The following is a 24,830-nucleotide window of genomic DNA, read 5'->3' on the forward strand; positions in this document are numbered from 1 at the left end:
CGAAATAAATAGAGATGGTGAATCACAGACGGCAATTAAAAATAGGTTCTAAACCTGCCACATTCTGTCTGAAGGTAAAAAAAAAAAAAAAATCTAGGCTGGAGATTAATTTGGGGTATTTGAAGGGGAATAGGGTTATGTAAAAGATTTAATGATCTCTCGGAAACAAAATTAGTCAAATATACACACATGCCATAAACAAATAGATAAAAAATATGTGTTCCTATTTCTTGGCTCTACATGTCCTTACTACTTTAGGTAACATGGAAACAGCTATTCTTGAAACAGATCACATACTGTATAAGCCTTTACTAGTGTTGTTATTTTATTAACTTTCTACCATATTTCTCAGTCCAGCCACAGGTCTACATCACCAAAAAACCTTATGAATCTGAAACAGATGTTATCTGTATGGTGACTGGATTCTATCCAAAGCCAATCAATGTAAGTTTGTGGAAGGAGAACAAAGAGGAGGATGTGATGTCAACTGTGACTCTACCTAATGGAGACGGGACTTACCAGATAACAATAGTGACAACTGTAAATGACATAAAAAATGTCTACTGCCGAGTGGAGCACAGCAGCTTGAAAGAACCACTAATAGTACATCTGGGTGAGTAATTTGTAAAGTACTGGAAAGTAAAAATTTGCTAGAAAAAATATAGAAAATCAGAGGTTATTAAATTGTCATGAAAAACATAGTTACATAGTTGATCAGGTTGAATAAAGACACTAGTTTATCCAGTTTAGACATGTGCGTTTTGTTTCATTCTGAATCGAAATTCGGACAAATTTTTCATTGTTCCAAAATTTGGATGTATACAAATATCTGAATTAAAATAGTAATGAATTTAAACGAATCCAAATAAACAAAACGAAATTTCGGACGAAATCAAATTCAAATCAAATTCAAAACATTTTAGAATCATTTTCGATTTAAATTTGAATTTCCACATAGAATACAATAAGATAAAATAGAAAATAAAAAGGATAGAAACAAAATAGAATAAAAAATAAAGGAATAGAGTAAAAAATAAAGAAATAAAAGAAAAAATAAAATAATAGAATAGAGTGCTTATGTTTAATCTCTTTTATTAGGTATTTGCAAAAAAGACTTTTTATTACACGGTTTTTACAAGGTTTTTATTACACATACAGGTTGTAACTATACAATTATGTCAGGATTTGGACATCCATATTACGGTAAGTTACAAGCAAAGTAGAACAGAGTAATAAAGAAAAAAAAAAAAATATATATATAGATATATATACAGTCAGGTCCATAAATATTGGGACATTGACACAATTATACTCTTTTTGGCTCTATACATGTATTCCTGGCTTGGATTCTACACGCCCACTACTCAAAGCTGGAGAACGGAGCTGTGGTCTTGGTCTGTCTATTACATGCAGACAGCTGTCTGTTAAGCAGATTGGATTTCCACAGACAGACAACTAGCGTATTCAGAACAAGGCCACCAGTGGATGTTTCTGAATTACTTTCATGGTGTACTTTTAAGTGAACAGGATGACAAACCTTTTTGAATTTAGAGACTTTTTTTCTTTGATCTCTGTAAACCCCAGATTTCCCTTCAATTCCTGTCTTGGAGACACAATAGGAAGTTTCAACAAAGAAAATGGAAATTCCCTCTTAAGCCTCATACACGTCGGATTTTCCAACGGGAATTGTAGCCATCACCAGACGCAGGGTTTCATCCCTGGTAATGCTCTGCCAGGCCTCTACTGCAACTGTCTTCAGTTCCTGCTTGTTCTTGGGGCATTTTCCCTTCAGTTTCGTCTTCAGCAAGTGAAATGCATGCTCAATCGGATTCAGGTCAAGTGATTGACTTGGCCATTGTATAACATTCCACTTCTTTCCCTTAAAAAGCTCTTTGGTTGCTTTCGCAGTATGCTTCGGGTCATTGTCCATCTGCACTGTGAAGCGTGGTCCAATGAGTTCTGAAGCATTTTGCTGAATATGAGCAGATAATATTGCCTGAAAGACTTCAGAATTCATCCTGCTGCTTTTGTCAGCAGTCAAATCATCAATAAATACAAGAGAACCAGTTCCATTGGCAGCCATACATGCCCATGCAATGACACTACCACCACCATGCTTCACTGATGAGGTGGTATGCTTTGGATCATGAGCAGTTCCTTTCCTTCTCCATACTCTTCTCTTCCCATCGCTCTGGTACAAGTTGATCTTGGTCTCATCTGTCCATAGGATGTTGTTCCAGAACTGTGAAGGCTTTTTTAGTTGTTGTTTGGCAAACTCTAATCTGACCTTCCTGTTTTTGAGACTCACCAATGGTTTACATCTTGTGGGGAACCCTCTGTATTCATTCTAGTGAAGTCTTCTCTTGATTTTTGACTTTGACACATATACACCTACCTCCTGGAGAGTGTTCCTGATCTGGCCAACTGTTGTAAGGGTGTTTTCTTCACCAGGAAAAGAATTCTTCGGTCACCCACCACAGTTGTTTTCCGTGGTCTTCCGGGTCTTTTGGTGTTGCTGAGCTCACCAGTGCATTCTTTCTTTTTAAGGATGTGCCAAACAGTTGATTTGGCCACACCAAATGTTTTTGCTATCTCTCTGATGGGTTTGTTTTGTTTTTTCAGCCTAATGATGGCTTGCTTCACTGATAGTGACAGCTCTTTGGATCTCATATTGAGAGCTGACAGAAACAGATTCCAAATGCAAATAGCACACTTGAAATTAACTCTGGACCTTTTATCTGCTCCTTGTAAATGGGATAATGAGGGAATAACACACACCTTACCATGGAACAGCTGAGCAGCCAATTGTCCCATTACTTTTGGTCCCTTAAAAAGTGGGAGGCACATATACAAACTGTTGTAATTCCTACACCGTTCACCTGATTTTGATGTAAATACCCTCAAATTAAGGCTGAAAGTCTGCAGTTAAAGTACATCTTGTTCGTTTCATTTCAAATCCATTGTGGTGGTGTATAGAGCCAAAAAGATTATAATTGTGTTGATGTCCCAATATTTATGGACCTGACTGTGTGTGTGTATATATATATATATATATATATATATTTATATATTTTTTTTTTTTCTTTATTACTCTGTTCTACTTTGCTTGTAACTTACTGTAATATGGATGTCCAAATCCTGACATAATTGTATAGTTACAACCTGTATGTGTAATAAAAACCTTGTAAAAACCGTGTAATAAAAAGTCTTTTTTGCAAATACCTAATAAAAGAGATTAAACATAAGCACTCTATTCTATTATTATATATATATATATATATATATATATACACACATACACACACACACACACACTTTTTATTTTTATTTTCAATTTTGAAAAGTGGTTACAAGAAACAGATGCACATAGTAGGGTTCAGGCCTATAGGTTAATATAAGCATTTGCACTGCAGTGAAAAAACAGCATTTATAAGGGAACCCCAGTAGTAATAGAGTGCTAGAGTGCTAATGCCAGGGCTCTGGCGGTTGTAGAATAATAGAATAAAATAGACTATAACCATCTATCAATTATATCAAATTGAATAGAAAAGAATGGAATAGAAAATAAAAGAATAGAATATTATAGAAAGAATATAACCATTTTCCAAAATGTAAATAGAATAAATTCAAATTTGAATAGAATAGAAAAGAATGGAAAATAAAATAATAGAATAAAAAAAGATTACAATAGAAAAAACAATGAAATAGAAAAAAAAGAATATAACTGTCTTCTGAAGTTCAAATGTTGAACAGAATAAATTGGAATTCAAATATAATATATTTGAATTCCAATAGAATAAAATGTAATTGAATGGAAAATAGAATAAAATACAATAATAGATCAGAATAGAAAAGAATAGAATAGAAAAAAATAATAGAATAGAATAAAATAGAATATAACCATCTACTGAAATTCTAATTTTTAATAGAATAAATTCAAATTTGAATAGAATAGAAAAGAATAGAATAGAAAGAAAATACCCATTTTCGAAATTTGAATTTCAAATAGAATAAAAAAGAATAGAACAGAAAAAAATAGAATAGAAAATAAAAGAATAGAAAAGAATAGAATAGAAAAAAACAGTAGAATAGAATGGAATAGAAAAAATTTAACCATCTTCCACAAATCAAATTTCAAATAGAATAAATTCAAATTCGAATGGAATTCAATTCAAATTTGAATTCCATTCGAATTTTACAATTTTCGAAAACAAATTAAATTAATTTAAGGAATTTAACTAAACTAATTTATGTAAATAATGAATCCAAAGCAAACTACAGTGGGGACGGAAAGTATTCAGGCCCCCTTAAATTTTTCACTCTTTGTTATATTGCAGCCATTTGCTAAAATCATTTAAGTTTATTTTTTTTCCTCATGAATGTACACACAGCACCCCATATTGACAGAAAAACATGGAATTCTTGACATTTTTGCTGATTTATTTAAAAAGAAAAACTGAAATATCACATGGTCCTAAGTATTCAGACCCTTTGCTGTGACACTCATATATTTAACTCAGGTGCTGTCCATTTCTTCTGATCAAATTTGAGATGGTTCTACACCTTCATTTGAGTCCAGCTGTGTTTGATTATACTGATTGGACTTGATTAGGAAAGCCCCACACCTGTCTATATAAGACCTTACAGCTCACAGTGCATGTCAGAGCAAATGAGAATCATGAGGTCAAAGGCACTGCCTAAAGAGCTCAGAGACAGAATTGTGGCAAGGCACAGATCTGGCCAAGGTTACCAAAAAAATTCTGCTGCACTTAAGGTCCCTAAGAGCACAGTGGCCTCCATAATCCTTAAATGGAAGACGTTTGGGATGACCAGAACCCTTCTTGGAGCTGGCCGTCTGGTCAAACTGAGCTGTTGGGGGAGAAGAGCCTTGGTGAGAGAGGTAAAGCAGAACCCAAAGATCACTTTGGCTGAGCTCCGGAGATGTAGTCGGGAGATGGGAGAAAGTTGTATGAAGTCAACTATCACTGCAGCCCTCCACTAGTCGGGGCTTTATGGCAGAGTGGCCCGACGGAAGCCTCTCCTCAGTGCAAAGACAAATGAAAGCCCGCATGGGGTTTGCTAAAAAACACTTGAAGGACTCCAAGATGGTAAGAAATAAGATTCTTTGGTCTGATGAGACCAAGATAGAACTTTTTGGCCTTAATTCTAAGCGGTATATGTGGAGAAAACCAGGCACTGCTCATCACCTGTCCAATACAGTCCCAACAGTGAAGCATGGTGGGACAGGACGACTGGTTGCAATCGAGGGAAAGATGAATGCGGCCAAGTACAGGGATATCCTGGATGAAAACCTTCTCCAGAGTGCTCAGGACCTCAGACTGGGCCGAAGGTTTACCTTCCAACAAGACAGTGACCCTAAGCACACAGCTAAAATAACGAAGGAGTGGCTTCACAACAACTCCGTGACTGTTCTTGAATGGCCCAGCCAGAGCCCTGACTTAAACCCAATTGAGCATCTCTGGAGAGACCTAAAAATGGCTGTCCACTAACGTTTACCATCCAACCTGACAGAACTGGAGAGGATCTGCAAGGAGGGATGGCAGAGGATCCCCAAATCCAGGTGTGAAAAACTTGTTGCATCTTTCCCAAAAAGACTAATGTCTGTATTAGATCAAAAGGGTGCTTCTACTAAATACTGAGCAAAGGGTCTGAATACTTAGGACCAAGTGATATTTCAGTTTTTCTTTTTTAATAAATCTGCAAAAATGTCAACAATTCTGTGTTTTTCTGTCAATATGGGGTGCTGTGCGTACATTAATGAGGAAAAAAAATGAACTTAAATGATTTTAGCAAATGGCTGCAATATAACAAAGAGTGAAAAATTTAAGGGAGTCTGAATACTTTCTGTCCCCACTGTACATTCTGCTCATCAAATCCAGTTCAGCCCGACAGTGTTTGTGTCTGTGTGTGTGTCACTACCATTTCCCATATCCCTGAACATTGCACTCACTAAGAAACACATCTAAAAGTTGTTTAAATTTATCTAAACCCTCCATTGGCATCACCAACTGTGGAAGGGAGTTCCACATTCTAATCACTCTAAAAGTAAAGAACACCTTACGCAGTTTAAGTTTGCACCACTATTTGTCCAACTTTGTGTGGCCGTGTGTCTTCTTTGAAGACCTTAGATTAAATAGCGTACTCCCAATGATACAGTCAAAATTACAGATTTGTATATTGCGATCATATCCCCTCTTAAGCATCGATTCTCCAGGGAGAATAAGTTGCATGCTTGTAGTTGTTCCTCATAACTAGGGATGAGCTTCGTGTTTGTTCGAGTCGAACCCATGTTCGACTCGAACATCGGCTGTTCGATCGTTCGTCGAATTGCGAACGATATGGGCCGTTCGTGCCAAATTCGTGTGGCGCGTCACGGCCCATAATTCACTGCGGCATCGCAGTGCATTGCTGGCTGATGATTGGCCAAGCATGCACTATGACCCGCATGTTTGGCCAATCACAGCGCCGTCGGTAGAGAGAGCTGTAATTGGCCAAAGCCAGGGTGGCTTTGGCCAATTATGGCTCAGGGGGTTTAGAACACGCCCCACACTATATAAGGCTGAGAGAGAGAGAGAGAGAGAGAGAGAGAGAGAGACAGTGTCATTTCATTTGAGTTAGCTAGATTAGGCAGGACAGTCAGTGAGTTAGCTGCACTTAGTGTATTGTGTGTATATATATGCATCCCAGGATCCCAGGTGTTGTGTGTGTGTGTGTGTATATTATATATATATATATATTACACTGTATTCAGTTTAGCTAGATCCGTTCCTGTTATCTTCCTACTGACAGGCAGGCTTGTCTTGTTACAGTATTTACAGCTACCTGAAGAAAATTGCTGGTGTTCTTTTGATCCTATTAGTACCACAGTCAGGCAGCTAGACTATTTACAGTTAGTGTAGTGCGTCCTCCTCACAGTGTTCAGTTAAAGCTACAAGTTAGTTTAGTGTGACCTCTGCACAGTGTTCAGCTAAAACTACAAGTTAGTGTAGTGCACAGTGTTCAGCTAAAGCTACAAGTTAGTGTAGTGCATCCTCCTCACAGTGTTCAGCTAAAACTACAAGTTAGTGTAGTGCGACCTCTGCCCAGTGTTCAGCTAAAGCTACAAGTTAGTGTAGTGCGTCCTCCTCACAGTGTTCAGCTTAAACTACAAGTTAGTGTAGTGCGTCCTCCTCACAGTCTTTAGCTAAAGCTACCAGTTAGTTTAGTGTGACCTCTGCACAGTGTTCAGCTAAAGCTACAAGTTAGTGTAGTGCGTCCTCCTCAGTGTTAAGCTAAACATACAAGTTATTTTTTTGGCAAGCTCTGCACAGTGTTCACCTAAAGCTACCTGTATAAGGTTGGTGGAGTTTTCCTGATCCTATCACTACTGCAGGCAGCTAAATAAGCTACAAGTTAGTGTAGTGCGAGCTCTGCACAGTGTTCACCTAAAGCTACCTGTAAAAGGTTGGTGGCGTTTTCCTGATCCTATCACTACCGCAGGCAGCTAAATAAGCTACAAGTTATTTTTTGGCGAGCTCTGCACAGTGTTCACCTAAAGCTACCTATAGAAGGTTGGTGGTGTTTTCCTGATCCTATCACTACCGCAGGCAGCTAAATAAGCTACAAGTTATTTTTAGGCGAGCTCTGCACAGTGTTCACCTAAAGCTACCTGTATAAGGTTGGTGGTGTTTTCCTGATCCTATCACTACCGCAGGCAGCTAAATAAGCTACAAGTTATTTTTTGGCGAGCTCTTCACAGTGTTCACCTAAAGCTACCTGTAGAAGGTTGGTGGTGTTTTCCTGATCCTATCACTACCGCAGGCAGCTAAATAAGCTACAAGTTATTTTTTGGCGAGCTCTGCACAGTGTTCACCTAAAGCTACCTGTAGAAGGTTGGTGGTGTTTTCCTGATCCTATCACTACCGCAGGCAGCTAAATAAGCTACAAGTTATTTTTTGGCGAGCTCTGCACAGTGTTCACCTAAAGCTCCCTGTACAAGGTTGGTGGTGTTCTCATACTACAGGCAGGCAGTTGATTTTGCTACCTGCAGTATCAGTATATATAAATATATATCCCAGCTTAGTGCAGCTACAGGCCATTAGTATGTCTGGAAGGCCAACAAGGAGAGGCAGACAGTCACAAGCCAATAAAAGAGGGCAAGCAGGCTCTGTGTCTAGAGACAAAAGTGCTGGTCGTGGAGACGGTGCATCCTCATCAGCACGTGGCCGTGGGACACACTTGGCCTTTTTTTCGGCAGCTGGCCGTGTTGAGCCGCAACATGAGGAAGACTTGGTCGAGTGGATGACCAAGCCGTCCTCATCCTCCTCATCCTCTCTCACCCATGCTCAGGGTACTTTGTCTGGCAAAGCAGCTGCCAACGCGGCCTCTCGCCCCTCGGCTTAATGTCATCAGTGACTCCTTCCCTAGCCCCACCATGTCCTCCTGAGGAGTCCCTCAAACTGTTTGACCACAGTGTTGGGTACATGCTCCAGGAGGATGCCCAGCGTTTGGAAGGCTCTGATGATGATGATACTGAGCTAGATGAAGGCAGTAATGCGAGCACGGACAGAGGGGGTGCCCAAGAAGGACAGCAATCTGGCAGTCATGCTCCCCCTGCAGCAGCATACTGCCAGGTTTGCTCCAGTGATGAGGAGGGAGGGGATGATGAGGTCACTGACTCAACGTGGGTGCCTGATAGGAGAGAGGAGGAGGAGGAGGAGGAGGCACATCACCAATCAGCTGAGATCATCAGCTGAGATCTCCAACTCTAGTATACCTTCAGTCCTCTCTGGGACCTGCACTGAGAGGAATGAAGGTGTAGAATTAGGTGTGTCACAGCCAAGTAGTTGTGGGCAATCTGCTTTCGGTACCAGATTTACCAGGCAAACTTCCCTGCCCCAGCTGCTGCACCGCCGAAAGAAGTTCGCTCCCAGCCATCCACATGCCCAGCGGTTGAATGCTAGCTTGGCAAAATTGCTAGCACTTCAACTGCTGCCTTTTCAGTTGGTAGACTCTGCCCCCTTCCGTGAGTTTGTGGAATGTGCGGTTCCTCAGTGGCAGGTACCCAAACACCACTTTTTCTCATGGAAGGCGATTCCAGCTCTCTACCAGGATGTGGAAGGCAATGTCCATGCCTCGCTGGACAGGGCGGCTAGCGGTAAGGTGCTGACTCATGGTCCAGCAGGCATGGACAGGGACGTTACCTAAGTTTCACTGTGCATTGGGTGACTCTGCTGGCAGCTGGGAAGGATGCAGGACAAGGTGCAGTAGTGTTGGAGGTTGTTCCGCCACCACGCCTCCAAAATGCCACTACTAATGATTGTGACACACCTCTCTCCTCCACCCCCTCCTCTTCTTCCTCCATGGCCTCTTCCTGTGCTTTGTCCTCGGAACCAGCGGTGCTCTGTAGGCGTTCAAGGGGCTACGCAAGTACGCAGGCCAAAAGATGCCATGCGGTGCTTGAGCTGGTGGGGACAGGAGTCACACTGGGGCAGAGGTTCTGTCAGCTCTGCAGGGGCAGGTTCAGAGGTGGTTGACGACACGCCAACTTAAGGCAGGAATGGTGGTTTGCGACAATGGCACCAACCTCCTCTCTGCCCTCCGACAGGGACAAATGACCCATGTGCCGTTTGGCTCACGTCCTTAACTTGGTGGTGCAGCGGTTCTTGGGCAGTGCCCGGGCTTACAGGATGTCCTGAGGCAGGCCAGGAAAGTCTGTGTGCATTTCCGCCGGTCATATAATACCAGTGCTCGGCTGGCGGACCTCCAAAAGGAGTTTAACCTGCCCAAGAACCGCCTAATCTGTGACATGCCCACCAGGTAGAACTCAACGTTGGCCATGCAGCAGCGGCTGCACACGCAGCAGAGGGCCATCAATGAGTACCTGTGTGACTATGGCACCAGGACAGGGTCAAGGGAGCTTGTTTTTTTTTCCCCACGCCAGTGGGCCATGATCAGGGATGCATGCACTGTCCTGTCACCATTTGAGGAGGCCACAAGGATGGTGAGCAGTGACAGTGCATGCATCAGTGACACTCTCCCCCTTGTTCACTTGTTGGAGCACACGCTGCGTGGAATAATGGACAGGGCACTTGAGGCAGAACAGAGGCATGAAGCAGGAGGACTTCCTTAGCTCTCAAGGCCCCCTTTATCCAGACAGTGTTCCTGCGTGCCCACCGATCACACAGGAAGAGGAGGAGGAGGAAGATTGTGTCAGTATGGAGGTGGAGCCTGGCACTCAGCATCAGCAGCAGTCTTTAAGGGATCAGTCCCAAGAAACACATGGACTTGTACGTGGCTGGGAGGAGGTGGCTGCGGACCATGTCGTCCTTAGTGACCCAGAGGACTCCGGACCGAATGCCTCAGCAAACCTACACTGCATGGCCTCCCTGATCCTGCAAAGCCTGCGTAAGGATCCTCGTATTTGTGGTATCAAGGAGAAGGACCAATACTGGCTGGCAACCCTCCTTGATCCACGTTACAAGGGTAAGGTTGCGGACCTTATCTTGCCGTCGCAGAGGGAGCAGAGGATGAAACATCTTCGGGAGGCCTTGCAGAAAGATCTGTGCAATGCGTTCCCAGAGACTGGGAGGTTACAAACCCCTGTTTCTGGACAACTTGTTGCTTAGGCTTCGGTCAGTCAAAGAAGGAGCATTGGAGAAGGTGGCCATCTGACCGATACGTTCAGACAATTTTTTAGTCCGCAGCCACAAGGTATGATCGGTTCCAGCAACCATCGCCAGCGTCTGTTTTACATGGTGGAGGAATACCTAGGGGCAAGATCTGACTTGGACACCTTTCCCAACGAAAATCCTCTGGGTTACTGGGTCTTGAGGATGGATCACTGGCCAGAGCTTGCACAGTATGCAATTGAGCTACTGGCCTGTCCTGCATCCAGCATTCTTTCGGAACGCACATTCAGTGCTGCTGGAGGCTTTGTAACTGATCACAGGGTGCGTCTGTCCACCGACACGGTCGATCGTCTGACCTTCCTAAAAATGAATCAGTCTTGGATCACCACCAGCTACCAAGCACCTGATGCTGATGTAACCGAATAATTTTTTTTGAAATCTCAGATCCCTTCAAAGACTGCCTATGTTGATGCTGAGTGACTATCCTGAGTAATTATCTTCTTCCTCCTCAATGATCACGCTGATAGCTTGTAAGAACATATTTGGTTCTGGGCGCCGCCACCAGTGCCTAAGGCCCAATTTTTCAGCCCCTGTTTAACAGGGGCATGTAATTACAATTTTTGATGCATTACTTTGCAGCAGGGCTCATTCCTGCATTCCAACTAGAGTTTCTGTGAGGGATTGCAGTGTTGTGGCACCAGCACCAGTGCCTAAGGCCTAATTTTTCAGCCCCTGTTCAACAGGGGAATGTAATTACAATTCTTGATCTAATATTTCACAGCAGGGCCCATTTCTGCACCCACCAAGAGCGAGTGAGGACTTACAGTGTGGTGGCACCAGCACCACCACCACCAAAGGCCCAATTTTTCTGCCCCTGTTAAACAGGGGCATGCAATTACAATTCTTGATCTAATATTTCACAGCAGGGCCCTGTGAGGGCTTACAGTGTTGTGGCCACAACAACACCTAAGGCTCAAATTTCTGCTGAGTATATAGGGCAGGCCCCTACTTTCAAACATCCAACTTACAAACGACTCCTACTTGCAAATGGAAGGAGACAACAGGAAGTGAGATGAAATCTACCCCTAGGAAGGGAAATTCTCTCCTGTAAGAGTTAATATGGGAAAAACATTTCTCCTTTCCACTGATGCTTTATCACCAATCCTTGTTTCACAAAAAACCCCAAATTTTCAAAAAACATTTGTCATTGGGACAAAAAGTGAGGTTCAATCTTCTGAAGAGGAGCATAGACAGCAAAACAAATGTCACAGGGGTGATAACCCTTCCCTATGTTTTCCAAAAAGCTTAAAAAATATTTTTTGGCTGGAGCTAAACACGTTAAAAATGTACCAGTTCAAAATTACAAAACAGATTCTACTTAACAACAAATCTATAGTCCCTGTCTTGTTTGCACCACCTGTATACTGCTGTTCAGAGTATATAGGGCCTGGTGGCCCCACACCTTTCCTTTTTTTAATTTGGGTGCGGGGTTCCCCTTAATATCCATACAAGACCCAAAGGGCCTGGTAATGGACTGGGGGGTACCCATGAAGTTTGTCTCACTGATTTTCATCCATATTGCCAGGACCGACATTACATTAAAGCCGCAAGCAGTTTTAACCGGTTCAATACAGGGCATTTTCACCCCCTTCCTTCCCAGACCAATTTTTAGTTTTCAGCGCTGTCGCACTTTAGACAACAATTGCGCGGTCGTGCGACGTTGTACCCAAACAAAATTGACGTCCTTTTTTTACCACAAATAGAGCTTTCTTTTGGTGGTATTTGATCACCTCTGCGGTTTTTATTTTTTGCGCTATAAATAAAAGAAGAGCGACAATTTTGAAAAAAAAAACACAATATTTTTTACTTTTTGCTATAATAAATATCCCAATTTTTAAAAAAAAAAAACTAATTTTTTCCTCAGTTTCAGCCGATACGTATTCTTCTACATATTTTTGGTAAAAAAAAAATCGCAATAAGCGTATATTGATTGGTTTGCTCAAAAGTTATAGCGTCTACAAAATACGGGATAGATTTATGGCATTTTTTTTTTTAATTATTTTTTTTTTTTTTTTTACTAGTAATAGCGGCAATCGCGATTTTTTTTTCGTGACTGCGACATTATGGCGGACACATCGGACACTTTTGACACATTTTTGGGACCATTCACATTTATACAGCGATCAATGCTAAAAAATTGCATTGATTACTGTATAAATGTGACAGGCAGTGAAGGGGTTAATCACTAGGGGGAGACAAGGGGTTAATTATGTTTCCTAGGGAATGATTCTAACTGTAGGGGGAGGGGACATACAAGGGGAGGAGACCGATCAGTGTTCCTCTGTACTGGGACGTCATATGACGTCCACCCATGATGGGAGATCCCATCTGTGGACGTCATATTACAATGGCCGGGTAGTAAAGTGGTTAAATGACTTTTTTTCCTTTAAAATAGACATTTTGTGCAGGGACTGTTCTAAGCATGGGAAACACGCGCCACTTTACAGGCATACTATAGACACCCCCCAGGTACGATATTTAAAGTAATATTTCACTTTTTTTTTTTACTTTAAGCATCATTAAAATCACTGCTCCCAAAAAAACGGCCGTTTTTAAAAGTTTTTTTTGCATTGATACATGTCCCCTGGGGCAGGACCCGGGTCCCCAAACCCTTTTTAGGACAATACCATGCAAATTAGCCTTTAAAATGAGCACTTTTGATTTTGAACGTTCGAGTCCCATAGACGTCAATAGGGTTCTAACGTTCGTGCAAATTTTCGGTCCGTTCGCAGGTTCTGGTGCGAACCGAACCGGGGGGGTGTTCGGCTCATCCCTACTCATAACTGATAAAGTGGCAGGATTTTAATTTATTTCTTGAGTACATACCCTTTTTAATGCAAGATAATAGTGTGCTGGCCTTGCTTGCTGCAGCTTTCTATTGCATGTGATTGCTGATTCTGTAAGCACTAGGACCCCCAGAACCTTTTCCATCCTCAAGTCCCCCAAAGAGAGCTGTCAGCTTGCAGCTAAGGGGGAGAATGGGCAGTGCAGGCTCTGTGTGCACTATCCATCATACTCCCTCTTCTCCAAACTGCCACTCAAAATTGCCGTCTCCATCGTCCAGTGTTGTCAGACAGCAGTGGAAGTGCAAATGGGGGTATATAGGGGCAGTGCTGTGTTTTGGCCTAGGCCAACAAGGCCCAGGCCTAGGGCGGCACTGTGCAGGGGGGCTTAAAAAAGCAGCCCCCCCCGAAAATGGCAGCGGCGCCCTCTTCCCGGCTCCCGCACAGCAGGGCCACCATCTGGGGAGTAAAGCTTAGCAGTGCAGTGGCGTCCCGGGTGCGGAGGAGCCTAGAAAGTAGTTTAAGTAAGAGCCGTCAAGCCGCCCCTCCGTAAAGCCGTGATTCTGTCTCTGATTGGCCCTCTGCTGTGGCCAATCATGGGGAGGAAAACAGCGGTCAGGAAGCTGGGCGGCGGCACGGCGAAACCAATTAGAGCCGCTCTCTCTCTCTTCTCCCTTCGGCAGACAGAAAGGGGAGGAGGGCGAGCGGGTGAGTTCTCTGCTGCTGCCGAGTTCTCTGGCAAATGGAGCAGCAGCGCTGTGACAGGGAGAGGAGAGATGCGGGCTGTCTGTGTATCTCCCCCACTCGCCCCCCCTCCCCTTTCTGTCAGCCAAAGGGAGAAGAGAGAGAGAGCGGCTCTAATTGATTTCACCGCGCCGCCGCCCAACTTCCTGACCACTGTTTCTCACCCCATAATTGGCCACAGCAGAGGGCCAATCAGAAGACTCCGGGGGGCATCATGGGAAAAGTAGTCCCTGAAGAGTGGCGCCCCTGTGTGTCCACAGACATCATGCTACAGCCCCCAGCATGCATGCACTCTGCTGAGGGGGGGTGTTAGAGGAGGAGAAAAAGAGAGTACTGTGTTGGGGGAAGCCAGAGATGGAGACACACTGTACCCGCACCACCAGAGAGCCACGCTGTACCCGCACCACCAGAGAGCCACGCTGTACCCGCACCACCAGAGAGCCAGCCACACTGTTCCCGCACCACCAAAGAGAGAGCCACGCTGTACCCGCACCAGAGGGGGAGAAAGATAAAGCCACTGCCAGGGTACAGACATGCTACACTACTGAGTAGAGTCAGCCTGGGCAACCCAGAGTAAGCGAACGTCCAGCCGGAGGGATCACTGTTGCAGTTTCACCGGGTCTGGTAAGAGAGCCTGTTGGCCATTATCCATTACTGTTCCCAGGGACTGAGCCATTAGGAAGTGCCTAACCTGATATCCTCTAGGCCTTGTTGACCGCCACAATGAGCTCCAACGCTGGGCCTCCAGTCAAAAAATTAAGGGGGGATGACACAATTTTTACAGAGCCAGGTGACACCAAACCTAGTGGCGCCACTGTCCCGGAGCCCACAACAAGTTCTGGCACTGAGCTTCGGTAACTGGCAGCCAGAGTGCGCTAGCGTGGGCACCCAGGACATCTGCCACCTGGGGTCCCACAAGCGGCGATCGGCTTTCCGTAGCAGCCGCCACCTCTCTCCCCACTGTCAGCCACACACACTCCTAAGCTCCTCCTCCTTCTCGGCTCCAATGTTCTAGTGTACACAGCCAGGAGGAGAAGGAGCCACAGAGGAGGGACACGACTTCAGCGCAAGAGCCGCGCTTCTGCTCTAAGGTCTGTGTATAGTTTACAGTGGAGGGGGACACAGTAACCGGGAAGGGGGGCAGATAACAGATGCACACATGGATGAGGGGAGGGGGGGTAAGGGGATATGTGCTGGGTGCTTTGGGAGGGGAGAGGATATGTGCTAGTGGGGGGGGTCTGATCCTCCCCTCCCAAAGCAACTAGCACATATCCCCTTACCCCCCAAATGAAAAGATGCCGCATGCCTCTCTGTCCTCCTCCTGTGGTGTCCCTCTGTCCTCTTCCGGCGGCATCCCTCTGTCCTCCTCCAATGAAGATGACAGGGCGGATCTTAAAAAGGAAGGGGTGTGGCCTTGACAGAAAAGGTGGGTCATATTTAAATTAGGGGGTGCGCAAGCTCAGTCAGGCCTAGGGCAGCACAAAACCCTAAATACACCACTGAGCGGAGGGGGACAGCGGAACGAAGAGGGACAGCGGAGGGGGACAGTGGAACGGAGGGGGCATGGAGGGGGACTGGAGGAGGATGCGGTGACAGTCAGCGGTGATCGCGTGTGGGGGAGTTACAAGCACCGATCACCGCTGTATGTCACTAAGCAGCTGAAAGCCGCGGGGGGAGAAGCTTGTAACTCCCCCACGCACCGATCACTGCTGACTGTACAGGTATCGGGGAAGCATCGGGAGCATTTGCCCGAGTACAAGTACTTGGGCAAATGCTCGGTATCGGTGCCGATATCGATACTACTATCGGTATCAGGACAACCCTACTAGACACAATTGTCACAATTCATTGAGCATGAGGTCAAGACACACTAAAAGAGCTGTTTGGACTCGCCTTGTGCAGGGTCCAATTTTCCTTCCAAAGCCAGTAACTGGACTCAAGCTTTCTCAGTCCGGCCAACCTTCTTCAGACTTTACCAAAAAAGAATATACGATATGTAGAAGGATGACCTATGTATGCTTTTTATTTCTTCTTTCTAAGGCTGGTGAGATGGCTTTAGATGGAAAGCAGTGGAAGTAATTTAAAGGGCTTCTGAATCATCAGGCAAGGGCCCTGGAGATGCTACAGAGTGTATTGATGAATGCAGCAGTCCCCACAGCAGCCTGGGCTCGATGGCATCTCAAACACCTTAAGTTTGCTTTACTCCAGCAGTGGGTTAAGCTTACTGTCAGAACTAGTTTGCTCAAGGAAGATTGAAAGGAGGGATTCCTCATTAAAGAGTTGATGGCAGCACAGGAGGCATTACTGACTCTTGCACCACTGCTTCAGGGCCATCGTGAGTATTCAGAAAGACAACAGTAGCATATGTGTTGAATCAGGGAGAAATAAGCAGCCTTAGGCAGATTGCGGCACACATCTTTCAGTTGCCGGAGTGCAGTCCCTGTCAGTCTCTTACCTTCCCGGGATGGAGAATATGTGAGCAGACACTTTTTGAGCAACCGCTTTTTGGATCTAAAACAAATGGATGTTTCCTACCACTGTTTGCTTAATGGGGCACCCTTCAAGTGGATTTAATGGCATCTCCTGTCAGTGCTCAGCTGCCAGTGTTATTCTCCTGGTTCTTCCATCCGAAAACCAGGGGTCTGGATGCTCTGTCCCAGCACTGGATTTTCAGGCCTGTATACGTTTTTCCTCAAACCTTCTCTAATCCTTAACACGAACCATTCATGGTTTCTGCCGTTCATGAAAGTAAAATATTGGAGTCTAACATCAAAGAGTTCCAATCAGAAAATGTGTGAATCCGTGGAAAAAATTAGTGACTGTGATCAAACCACCACTACGAGTAGAGGAGGCTTACCAGAATGTTTGAACACGCCAGGGCGTACGCTCTGCGTGTCAAACAGGCTTTGTATTGCGGTGGCTGGATTCTGATGGTGCTGGTTTCTGTGGAGCGAAGATACCCTGCTCACAACCCAATGAGGACGCGTGGGAAATGATCTCTCAGAAATCCATGGGGGCAAAGGTGGCAGAGGAGAAAGCAAAGAGGGACCACATAGCGTAATTCCGTAACATACAATAAAATTTATTAAAATAGAAAAACACTCACATGATACTGGATAAAAAAGCGATTGTACAAAGTCAATAGGCAGCAGTGGGGACCTTCCCGACGTGTTTCGTCTCCAAGGACATCGTACTTTCGATGTTTAAAAATGGCGTCGCCGCGTGCGTTCCACGGCTAGTGATAGCCAATATGGAGGTGCGTTTCAAGCTCCGTCTATATTATTAGAGAGGAACCTGAGTGCAGAGGCAAAGGGGCTGGCCGAATGGCCACGCCCACCCACCACCGCCAATGCAAACACGCCAAAGAGTGCTAGCAAAGGGAGACAGGCTTCTGACTGGAAAAAAATTAATTTAAACCTGTAATAACATGCTGAAAAATTGGTAAAAAATAGGCCAATATATAGATTATTACTTACAGCCCCTTGTGAGACAAATGCCATCATATCTCAAAGATACTGGGGCCACCATTAGACTACTAGAGGGTTTGGATATACAGGGGGACTACATCATGGCCACGGCAGATGTGGCCTCCCTTTATAACTGCATACCACACGTGAGGGGAATTGAAGCAGTTAAATATTTTCTAGATAAAGAACCATCCCTTGCTCCTTTTCAGCGTGAATTCATCATGGAGTTATTACAATTCACCACTACCCATAATTATTTTTGGTTTAACCAACAATTCTATTTACAACTCCGTGGGGTTGCTATGGGGGCAAAATTTGCCCCCAGCCTGGCCAATTTATTTATGGCCAAGTGGGAGGAGGATGTCGTCTATGCCCTAGGAAATCCGTCGTTGGTCCTGTGGGCACGCTACATAGACGACATCCTCCTCCTATGGAGTGGCACTGTTGATTCGTTACAATCATTTTTCAATTTACTTAACACTAATGATAGGGGTATTTCTTTGACCTATAATTCAAGTATGGATATGATTAATTTTTTAGATCTTCAAATTCGGATTGTCAACAGCCAATTCGAATTTCAAGCCTTTTTCAAATCAACAGACAGAAATGGTTTTATCCCTGTGGACAGTTGCCACCATCCATCGTGGCTTCGATCTGTTCCACAGAGTCAGTTTCTATAATTACGTAGAAACTGTACCAATATAGAGTCCTTTAGAGTACAAGCAGATACACTCAAAGTTCGGTTTCTCGCCAAAGGATACAACTCTGTGGATGTTGACCGAGAACTCTTACGTGCCATGGAAACAGATAGGGAATCCCTACTAGCTATTAAGTCCAAATGCGATACTGACAATACCTTCAAGGGGTCCTTGATGACTTCGTTTTCCACTCAATACCGTCAGATCAAGGCTATTTTTTCCAGACATTGGAATATTCTCAAAAATGATCGCATTTTAGGTCCATTCCTACCAGATCAAGCTAGAGTTGTCTTTAGAGGTGCGCCTACTCTACAAAGTAAAATAGCTCCTAATATTATAAACCCCCCTTCACGACCTTCATTCTTCCATGATCTGACTGGCTTCTTTCCGTGCAGGAAATGCACGGTGTGCCAACACAACTCAGGAGTTGGACGTACAGTAGTAGATTTTACATCCACCGTCACCAGCAAACAATATATGATGAAACATTTTTGTACCTGTACAACCCACTATATAGTATATTTAATTACCTGCCCATGCGGGATGCAATATGTGGGCCCCAATATCTTCACTTTTTCGATAAGAGTTGCAGAACATATTGCCCTAATCAAAAGCAGGGATATAAAACACACTGTGCCTAGACACTACAGGGCACATCACAACCGTGACCCTAAGGGAACCTCCTTTTTGATTATTGATAGGTACATTGCCCCTTGGAGGGGAGGGGCCAGAACTAAGGGTGTCTCACAACTTGAGACATATTGGATATATGAATTGCGTTCCTATTCGCCTCACGGCATGAACATAGATTGGGACATTAACTCTTTTATTAGCAAAGCTTGACATTATGTTCCTATCAGAAATGTCAACTTACATTGTTTGTTTATTTTTTTCTCTCTCTCTTGTTTTTTAATGCAATCTGTACTCTTGACTTATTATCTGTATATATGCCTCCATATGAAGATTTAGTTTATGAGTGGCTGGATACGATTTCTCCTTTTTTCACTTACCAATTTGTCAGTATGTTATTACAGTTTTAAATTTTTTTCTTCCACTCAGAAGCCACTGAAGTAGTGGCTTTGTTGTGTATATGTTGCTTTGACAACTATCTGTTGTCACTAGTGTACCAATATAATCCGCCACATTTTTATGTTTTTTGTCCACTGCAGGAGATGGGAGAGAATACTCATGTGTTGCTCTTTTCTCCCCTTACTATCAATATGTTTTTTTTAATTCCCCTTTTTCATATTTAGGTCATGATTAGATGTCCCCCTGCTATAAGATTGGCAATTCCAAGATTTCCGTTCCCATAGTGCGTACATATTCCGTATGGGCATCACTGCGCATGTGCACCAACACATGGATGTGAGCCCAGTACGTCTGATGTAATGTGTGGAACGCACACCGGCTGGGTGCGTGGATCGCACACAGCGGTGTTTGCCTCAGATCGTGCCTCCCCGCTGACGCCCAACTGTCTCCCAGGCCGTGTTGCTTGGCACTCTTTGGCGTGTTTGCATTGACGGTGGTGGGTGGGCGTGGCCGTTCGGCCGGCCCCTTTGCCTCTGCACTCAGGTTCCTCTCTAATAATATAGACGCAGCTTGAAACGCACCTCCATATTGGCTATCACTAGCCGTGGAACGCACGCGGCGACGCCATTTTGAAACACCCAAAGTACTCTAGGTAATAGGCTGCCCAACACTCATGGACTTTGATTTTCAGGATGGGGGTCATATTGCCTATATATTCGTGAAGTGCAGCAGTGGAGGGACACCCCAGACAATGTCCTTGGAGACGAAACGCGTCAGAGAGGTCCCCACTGCTGCCTATTGACTTTGTACAAGCGCTTTTTTATCCAGTATCATGTGAGTGTTTTTCTATTTTAATAAATTTTATTGTATGTTATGGAATTACGCTATGTGGTCCCTCTTTGCTTTCTCTTCTGCCAGCTTTGCCCCCATGGATTTCTGAGAGATCATTTCCCACGCGTCCTCATTGGGTTGCGAGCAGGGTATCTTCGCTCCACAGAAACCAGCACCATCAGAATCCAGCCACCGCAATACAAAGCCTGTTTGACGCGCAGAGCGTACGCCCTGGTGTGTTCAAACATTCTGGTAAGCCTCCTCTACTCGTGGTGGTGGTTTGATCACGGTCTCTAATTTTTTTTCCACGGATTCACACGTTTTCTGATTGGAACTCTTTGATGTTAGACTCCACTATTTTACTTTCATAGACTTGGATCTTAAACAACTGGAATTTTTTGTTATGTGATATCATTATCAACATTTAGTTATGTACCATTTGTACATGGACACTACTCCTTATATTTATTCACTGTGTTAGTTTGTCAATATTTTATTCACATTTTTGATGGTTTTGGGTTTTCAACCCATTTCTTTACAGCGCTACACTTTTATTTATGTGTTTCTTTTGCCATTTATCTAATTTGGTGTGTTAGCTGCTTGTTATTTAGAGTAGCGCAAAATTATCTATTTTACTTTATGGTTTCTGCCATTAAGGCAGTTGTTGATCGCTCAGCTGATGGCACTTCAGAGATCTTTGGTACTCAGGCATCATGCCTCATCCCAATATGGCTCAATTGGACAGCCTAGTTATTTGTAAGAAGCAGGCTAGCCCAGGTGGGCATAATAGAAGAGGTTTAGTGGATGCTTCTAGAATCTTGTAAGATATCCTTGAATGCTACGTACTTTAGCATGTGGAAAATATCTTTGGGTTGGCAGTGATTATTCGATTCAATCCTGAGTCTTCCTCTCATATTGAGGTCTTGAAGTTCTTCCAATCGACCCTAGACAAAGGGCTTAGTTACAGTGTGGTCCAGCTGTCGTCCGTTTCAGCTCTAACTGTTCATTTCGTAGAATATTTGTTTGATTTGTTTGGTGGCACGTATGCAAGCAACCTTATAGCTAAATCAACAACCAGTCAGATCTCTGAGAAAATTCAGGCTTTCTCAGCCAAGTCTCCATGTTGTGAGCTGTTTCAAGACAGAGCATTTCTAAATCCAGTTCTATCTTTTCTTCAAAAGGTTGGACCTTTTCATATAAGTTGGGAAGTGGTGCAATTTTCTTTGTCTGCAATTTCGGGACAGGAAGATTGGTCAAGGGTGGACGCATTTTTTAGGTAATTTTTTTCCACGTATCTGGAGAGAAAGCAGAAGTTCAGGCTGGCGGATAACTGGTTCATCTATCAGTAAGTCCTAAAATGGATCCTGTTCCTCTTGGCTAGTCCAAACCATCAGATGGGCATAGGTAACTTCGGGTCTTTCCCCTCCAGAGGGGGTTCATGCGCATTCCACAATGGCAACATCGGCTTTGTGGGCAAGTCATTTCCAGTGGAAATGCTATAAGGCTGCCAGCTGAAAGTCCCCTAATGCTTCCACCTACTATTACTATTTGGACATGATGGATGACCCTTTCTGGGCTTTGGGCACCTTGGTGCTTGTTTTTCTGCTTTCTGTGTGATTTTTTATTTTTTTATTTTTTTAAATTCTTTTGCATTCAGTCTGCGTAGTTTCTTGGTTTTCTTTATTTTGCTTGGTCCCGCCCATACCTTTCATGCTAGCTATAACCCACTCGTAGGCTGACATGATTAGCCCCAGGAATATGGAAAATTGTTACCATGCTTATCGTAATTTTCCTTTCCTGGGCGCTCATCATGTCAGCCTAGGGTTTCCCGCCCTGGTGTTCTGACGCGAGTGTTAGGAACAATGGGGTATGGGGGAATGCTTCCTTTTATTTGAGCAAGGGGTTGTCCTGTGGGATCAGAGGGGTGGAGCTGACCCATTCGTAGGCTGACATAATGAGCTGCCAGTAAAGGAGAATTATGGTAAGTATGGTAAAAATATTACGTATATTTTGCAAAAGAAAAATAACAAACAGGTTATAACGTAAAATGGTATAAGAAAATTACCTTAAAGCAGTGTTTCCATTATAAAAAAAAAATTAAAAGTCAGCAGCTACAAATACTGCAGCTGCTAACTTTTAATAATCGGACACTTACCTGTCCCAGGGTCCAGCGATGCGGGGGATCGAAGCCCCGCTCATCTCCCCCTCCGTTCGGCGGCGCTGGCATTGTAACTGTGGACGCCCGACTGTGGCTTCACAGCCGGGCACCCACTACGCATGCGCGCCGTGATTGGGCGCGCAATCATCTGGGACCTGTCGTCACGTGTCCCAGATGATTGACAAGAGGGAGGGGGCAGAACTGAGCCCTTCCTGTGCTGAGGGGAAGTGATGTCAAGAGCCCAGGCACTGAAGGAGGCAGACTACAAGGGACCCCTTAGCAACAACCATTTAGAGGTGAGTAAAAAAAAAAAAAAATTTCTAAATTTTTTTTTTTAATTTCTTTAGGCACATTCATGAATTTGTTTTTTTTTGGGTGGAACACCACTTTAACCACTTCAAGCCTGGAAGGATTTACCCCCTTAATGACCAGGCCATTTTTTGCGATAAGGCACTGCGTCGCTTTAACTGACAATTGCGTGGTCATGCGATGCTGTACACAAACAAAACTTATGTCCTTTTTTTTTCCACAAATAGAGCTTTATTTTGGTGGTATTTGATCACCTCTGCGTTTGTTTGTTTTTTGCGCTATAAACAAAAAAAGGCTGTCAATTTTGAAAAAAAACTATATTTTTTACTTTTTGCTATAATAGATATACAAAAAAAAAAGTCTTCATCAGTTTAGGCCAATATGTTTTCTTCTACATATTTTTAGTAAAAAAAACTGCAATAAGCATATATTGCTTGGTTTGTGCAAAAGTTATAGCTTGTACAAAATAGGGGATATATTTATGGCATTTTTATCATTAATTTTTTTTTTTACAAGTAATGGCGGTGATAAGTGATTTTTAGCGGGACTGTGACATTGCCGCGGACAAATTGGACACTTTTGACACTTTTTTGGGACCAGTGCCATTTATACAGCGATCAGTGCTAAAAATAGCCACTGATTACTGTATAAATAACACTGGCAGGGAAGTGTTCCCAAGAGCCCTGGGGCGCGGGCTGCATTAGCGATAAAGCACTGCTCGTTTTTCCGGCGCTGTGGGGGCTTGAGCGGGGTGCTTTTAACCCCCAAAGAAGCAGTTAACAAGGGGTTAAAAGCGCTGCTGCCAAATCGCTTTGCAGGCCCTTCGGCAGCGCTGCCCATCGATTTCAATGTCATGGGCAGTGCAGGAGCGGTGTATACTCAAGCTTTCACACTGGGAAGGCTTGAGAGGCACTTTTCAGTTGCTATTTTTAGCGCTAAAATGCCTGAAAAGCGCCTTCAGTGTGAAAGGGGTCTAACTGGGGGGGGGGGGGGACTGACTGGGAATACAGAGAGATCGCTGTTCCTGATCACTAGGAACAGACAATCTCTCTCTACTCCCCTGTCAGAATGGGGATCTGTTTGTTTACATTGGCAGATCCCCATTCTGGCTCTCTGTGGAGCGATCGTGGGTGGCTGGAAGACATCGCGGCCACCAGCCACGCGCATCGGCTCCGGTGACACGCCGAGGGTGTCTGCTATTGCTCTTAAAGCAGTCGACATACACCTACGGCGATTCGCGCAGCCGAACCTACCTGCCGCAGTATACTGTACTGACGGAGGCTGGTCGGCAAGCGGTTAAACAACCCTTAACCACCAACACATTGCCGAGAAATTACCGCATGAGAAAATGTGGTAGCTACTGAACAATCGAAAAAATACCGCATTCGTTATTTAACGTTAAATTCTTGGTGGATTGAACTTTGACAACTGATTTACCACATTTATTTATTTTACTGCGTTTTATTTGCTGTTAATTCATTCTTAGTGAATACAGTAGGGAGCAGGGGATTATTACGGTGCCATAAACAACTCAATACAGTATATTCAGAATAAAAAATTGTAAATTTTATTACAATTGGTTAAAAATCCATAAATACAGTATCACACAAGGTAAGGGAGCATATTACAGCGTACTGTTGACCAGAAGATGATGGTGGGTTACAGCAGGTCAATTCGTCCCTACTAGCCTTGCCAAAACATTGGCTTCATTAGGGGAATAAAATATGACAATAAACAGACAATAAACAGTTGTAGCTCTGAGAAGAAAGAAACCCATAAAAACATTCGTTTTTTGAAAAGTGAAAGACCAAACAACAACACTGTGCGCGTCACTAGACAATTAGGCTGCATGGTTAAACCATGTCTGATCCCCTCCCAGAAACCCCATCCCCCAGATGGAACGCCATATGGTGGAAAATAATCCCTATGTTCACAAAGGATCATCCAAACATACCCTAGAAGCCCATCGGGGCAAGGAGAATGCGGTCCATTGTCAACGGGCCAGCAACCCCACACTGCCAATATATGGCTGTAGAGGGCTAAAGGGGAAACCTACATAAAAGCTGTAAAAAGTAAAACAAACATAAGGCTATAAAAAGCTCAACTATATTATAAAGAAA

The 24,830-nt window shown here is 43.9% G+C and overlaps 1 protein-coding gene across 6 annotated transcripts in view; it reads left to right on the forward strand.

Moving 5' to 3' along the window:
* Positions 1-24,830, forward strand: part of LOC141107550 (antigen-presenting glycoprotein CD1d-like) — a 170,723-nt gene that overhangs the window by 86,505 nt on the left and 59,388 nt on the right. For 3 of the 6 annotated variants that reach the window (XR_012235928.1, XM_073598366.1, XM_073598365.1), the window contains exons 4-5: positions 353-613; positions 20,331-20,495. Coding sequence is in view for 5 of the 6 variants with exons in the window: in XM_073598366.1 (XP_073454467.1) it covers positions 353-613; positions 20,331-20,495 (426 nt within the window). In the remaining variant the exon portion in view is untranslated. The remainder of the gene's footprint in view (positions 1-352; positions 614-20,330; positions 20,496-24,830) is intronic. The other 3 variants (XM_073598369.1, XM_073598368.1, XM_073598370.1) reach the window with 1 other exon arrangement.

Source organism: Aquarana catesbeiana, linkage group LG09 (assembly GCF_042186555.1).
Source record: "Aquarana catesbeiana isolate 2022-GZ linkage group LG09, ASM4218655v1, whole genome shotgun sequence".
NCBI lineage: Eukaryota > Metazoa > Chordata > Amphibia > Anura > Ranidae > Aquarana > Aquarana catesbeiana.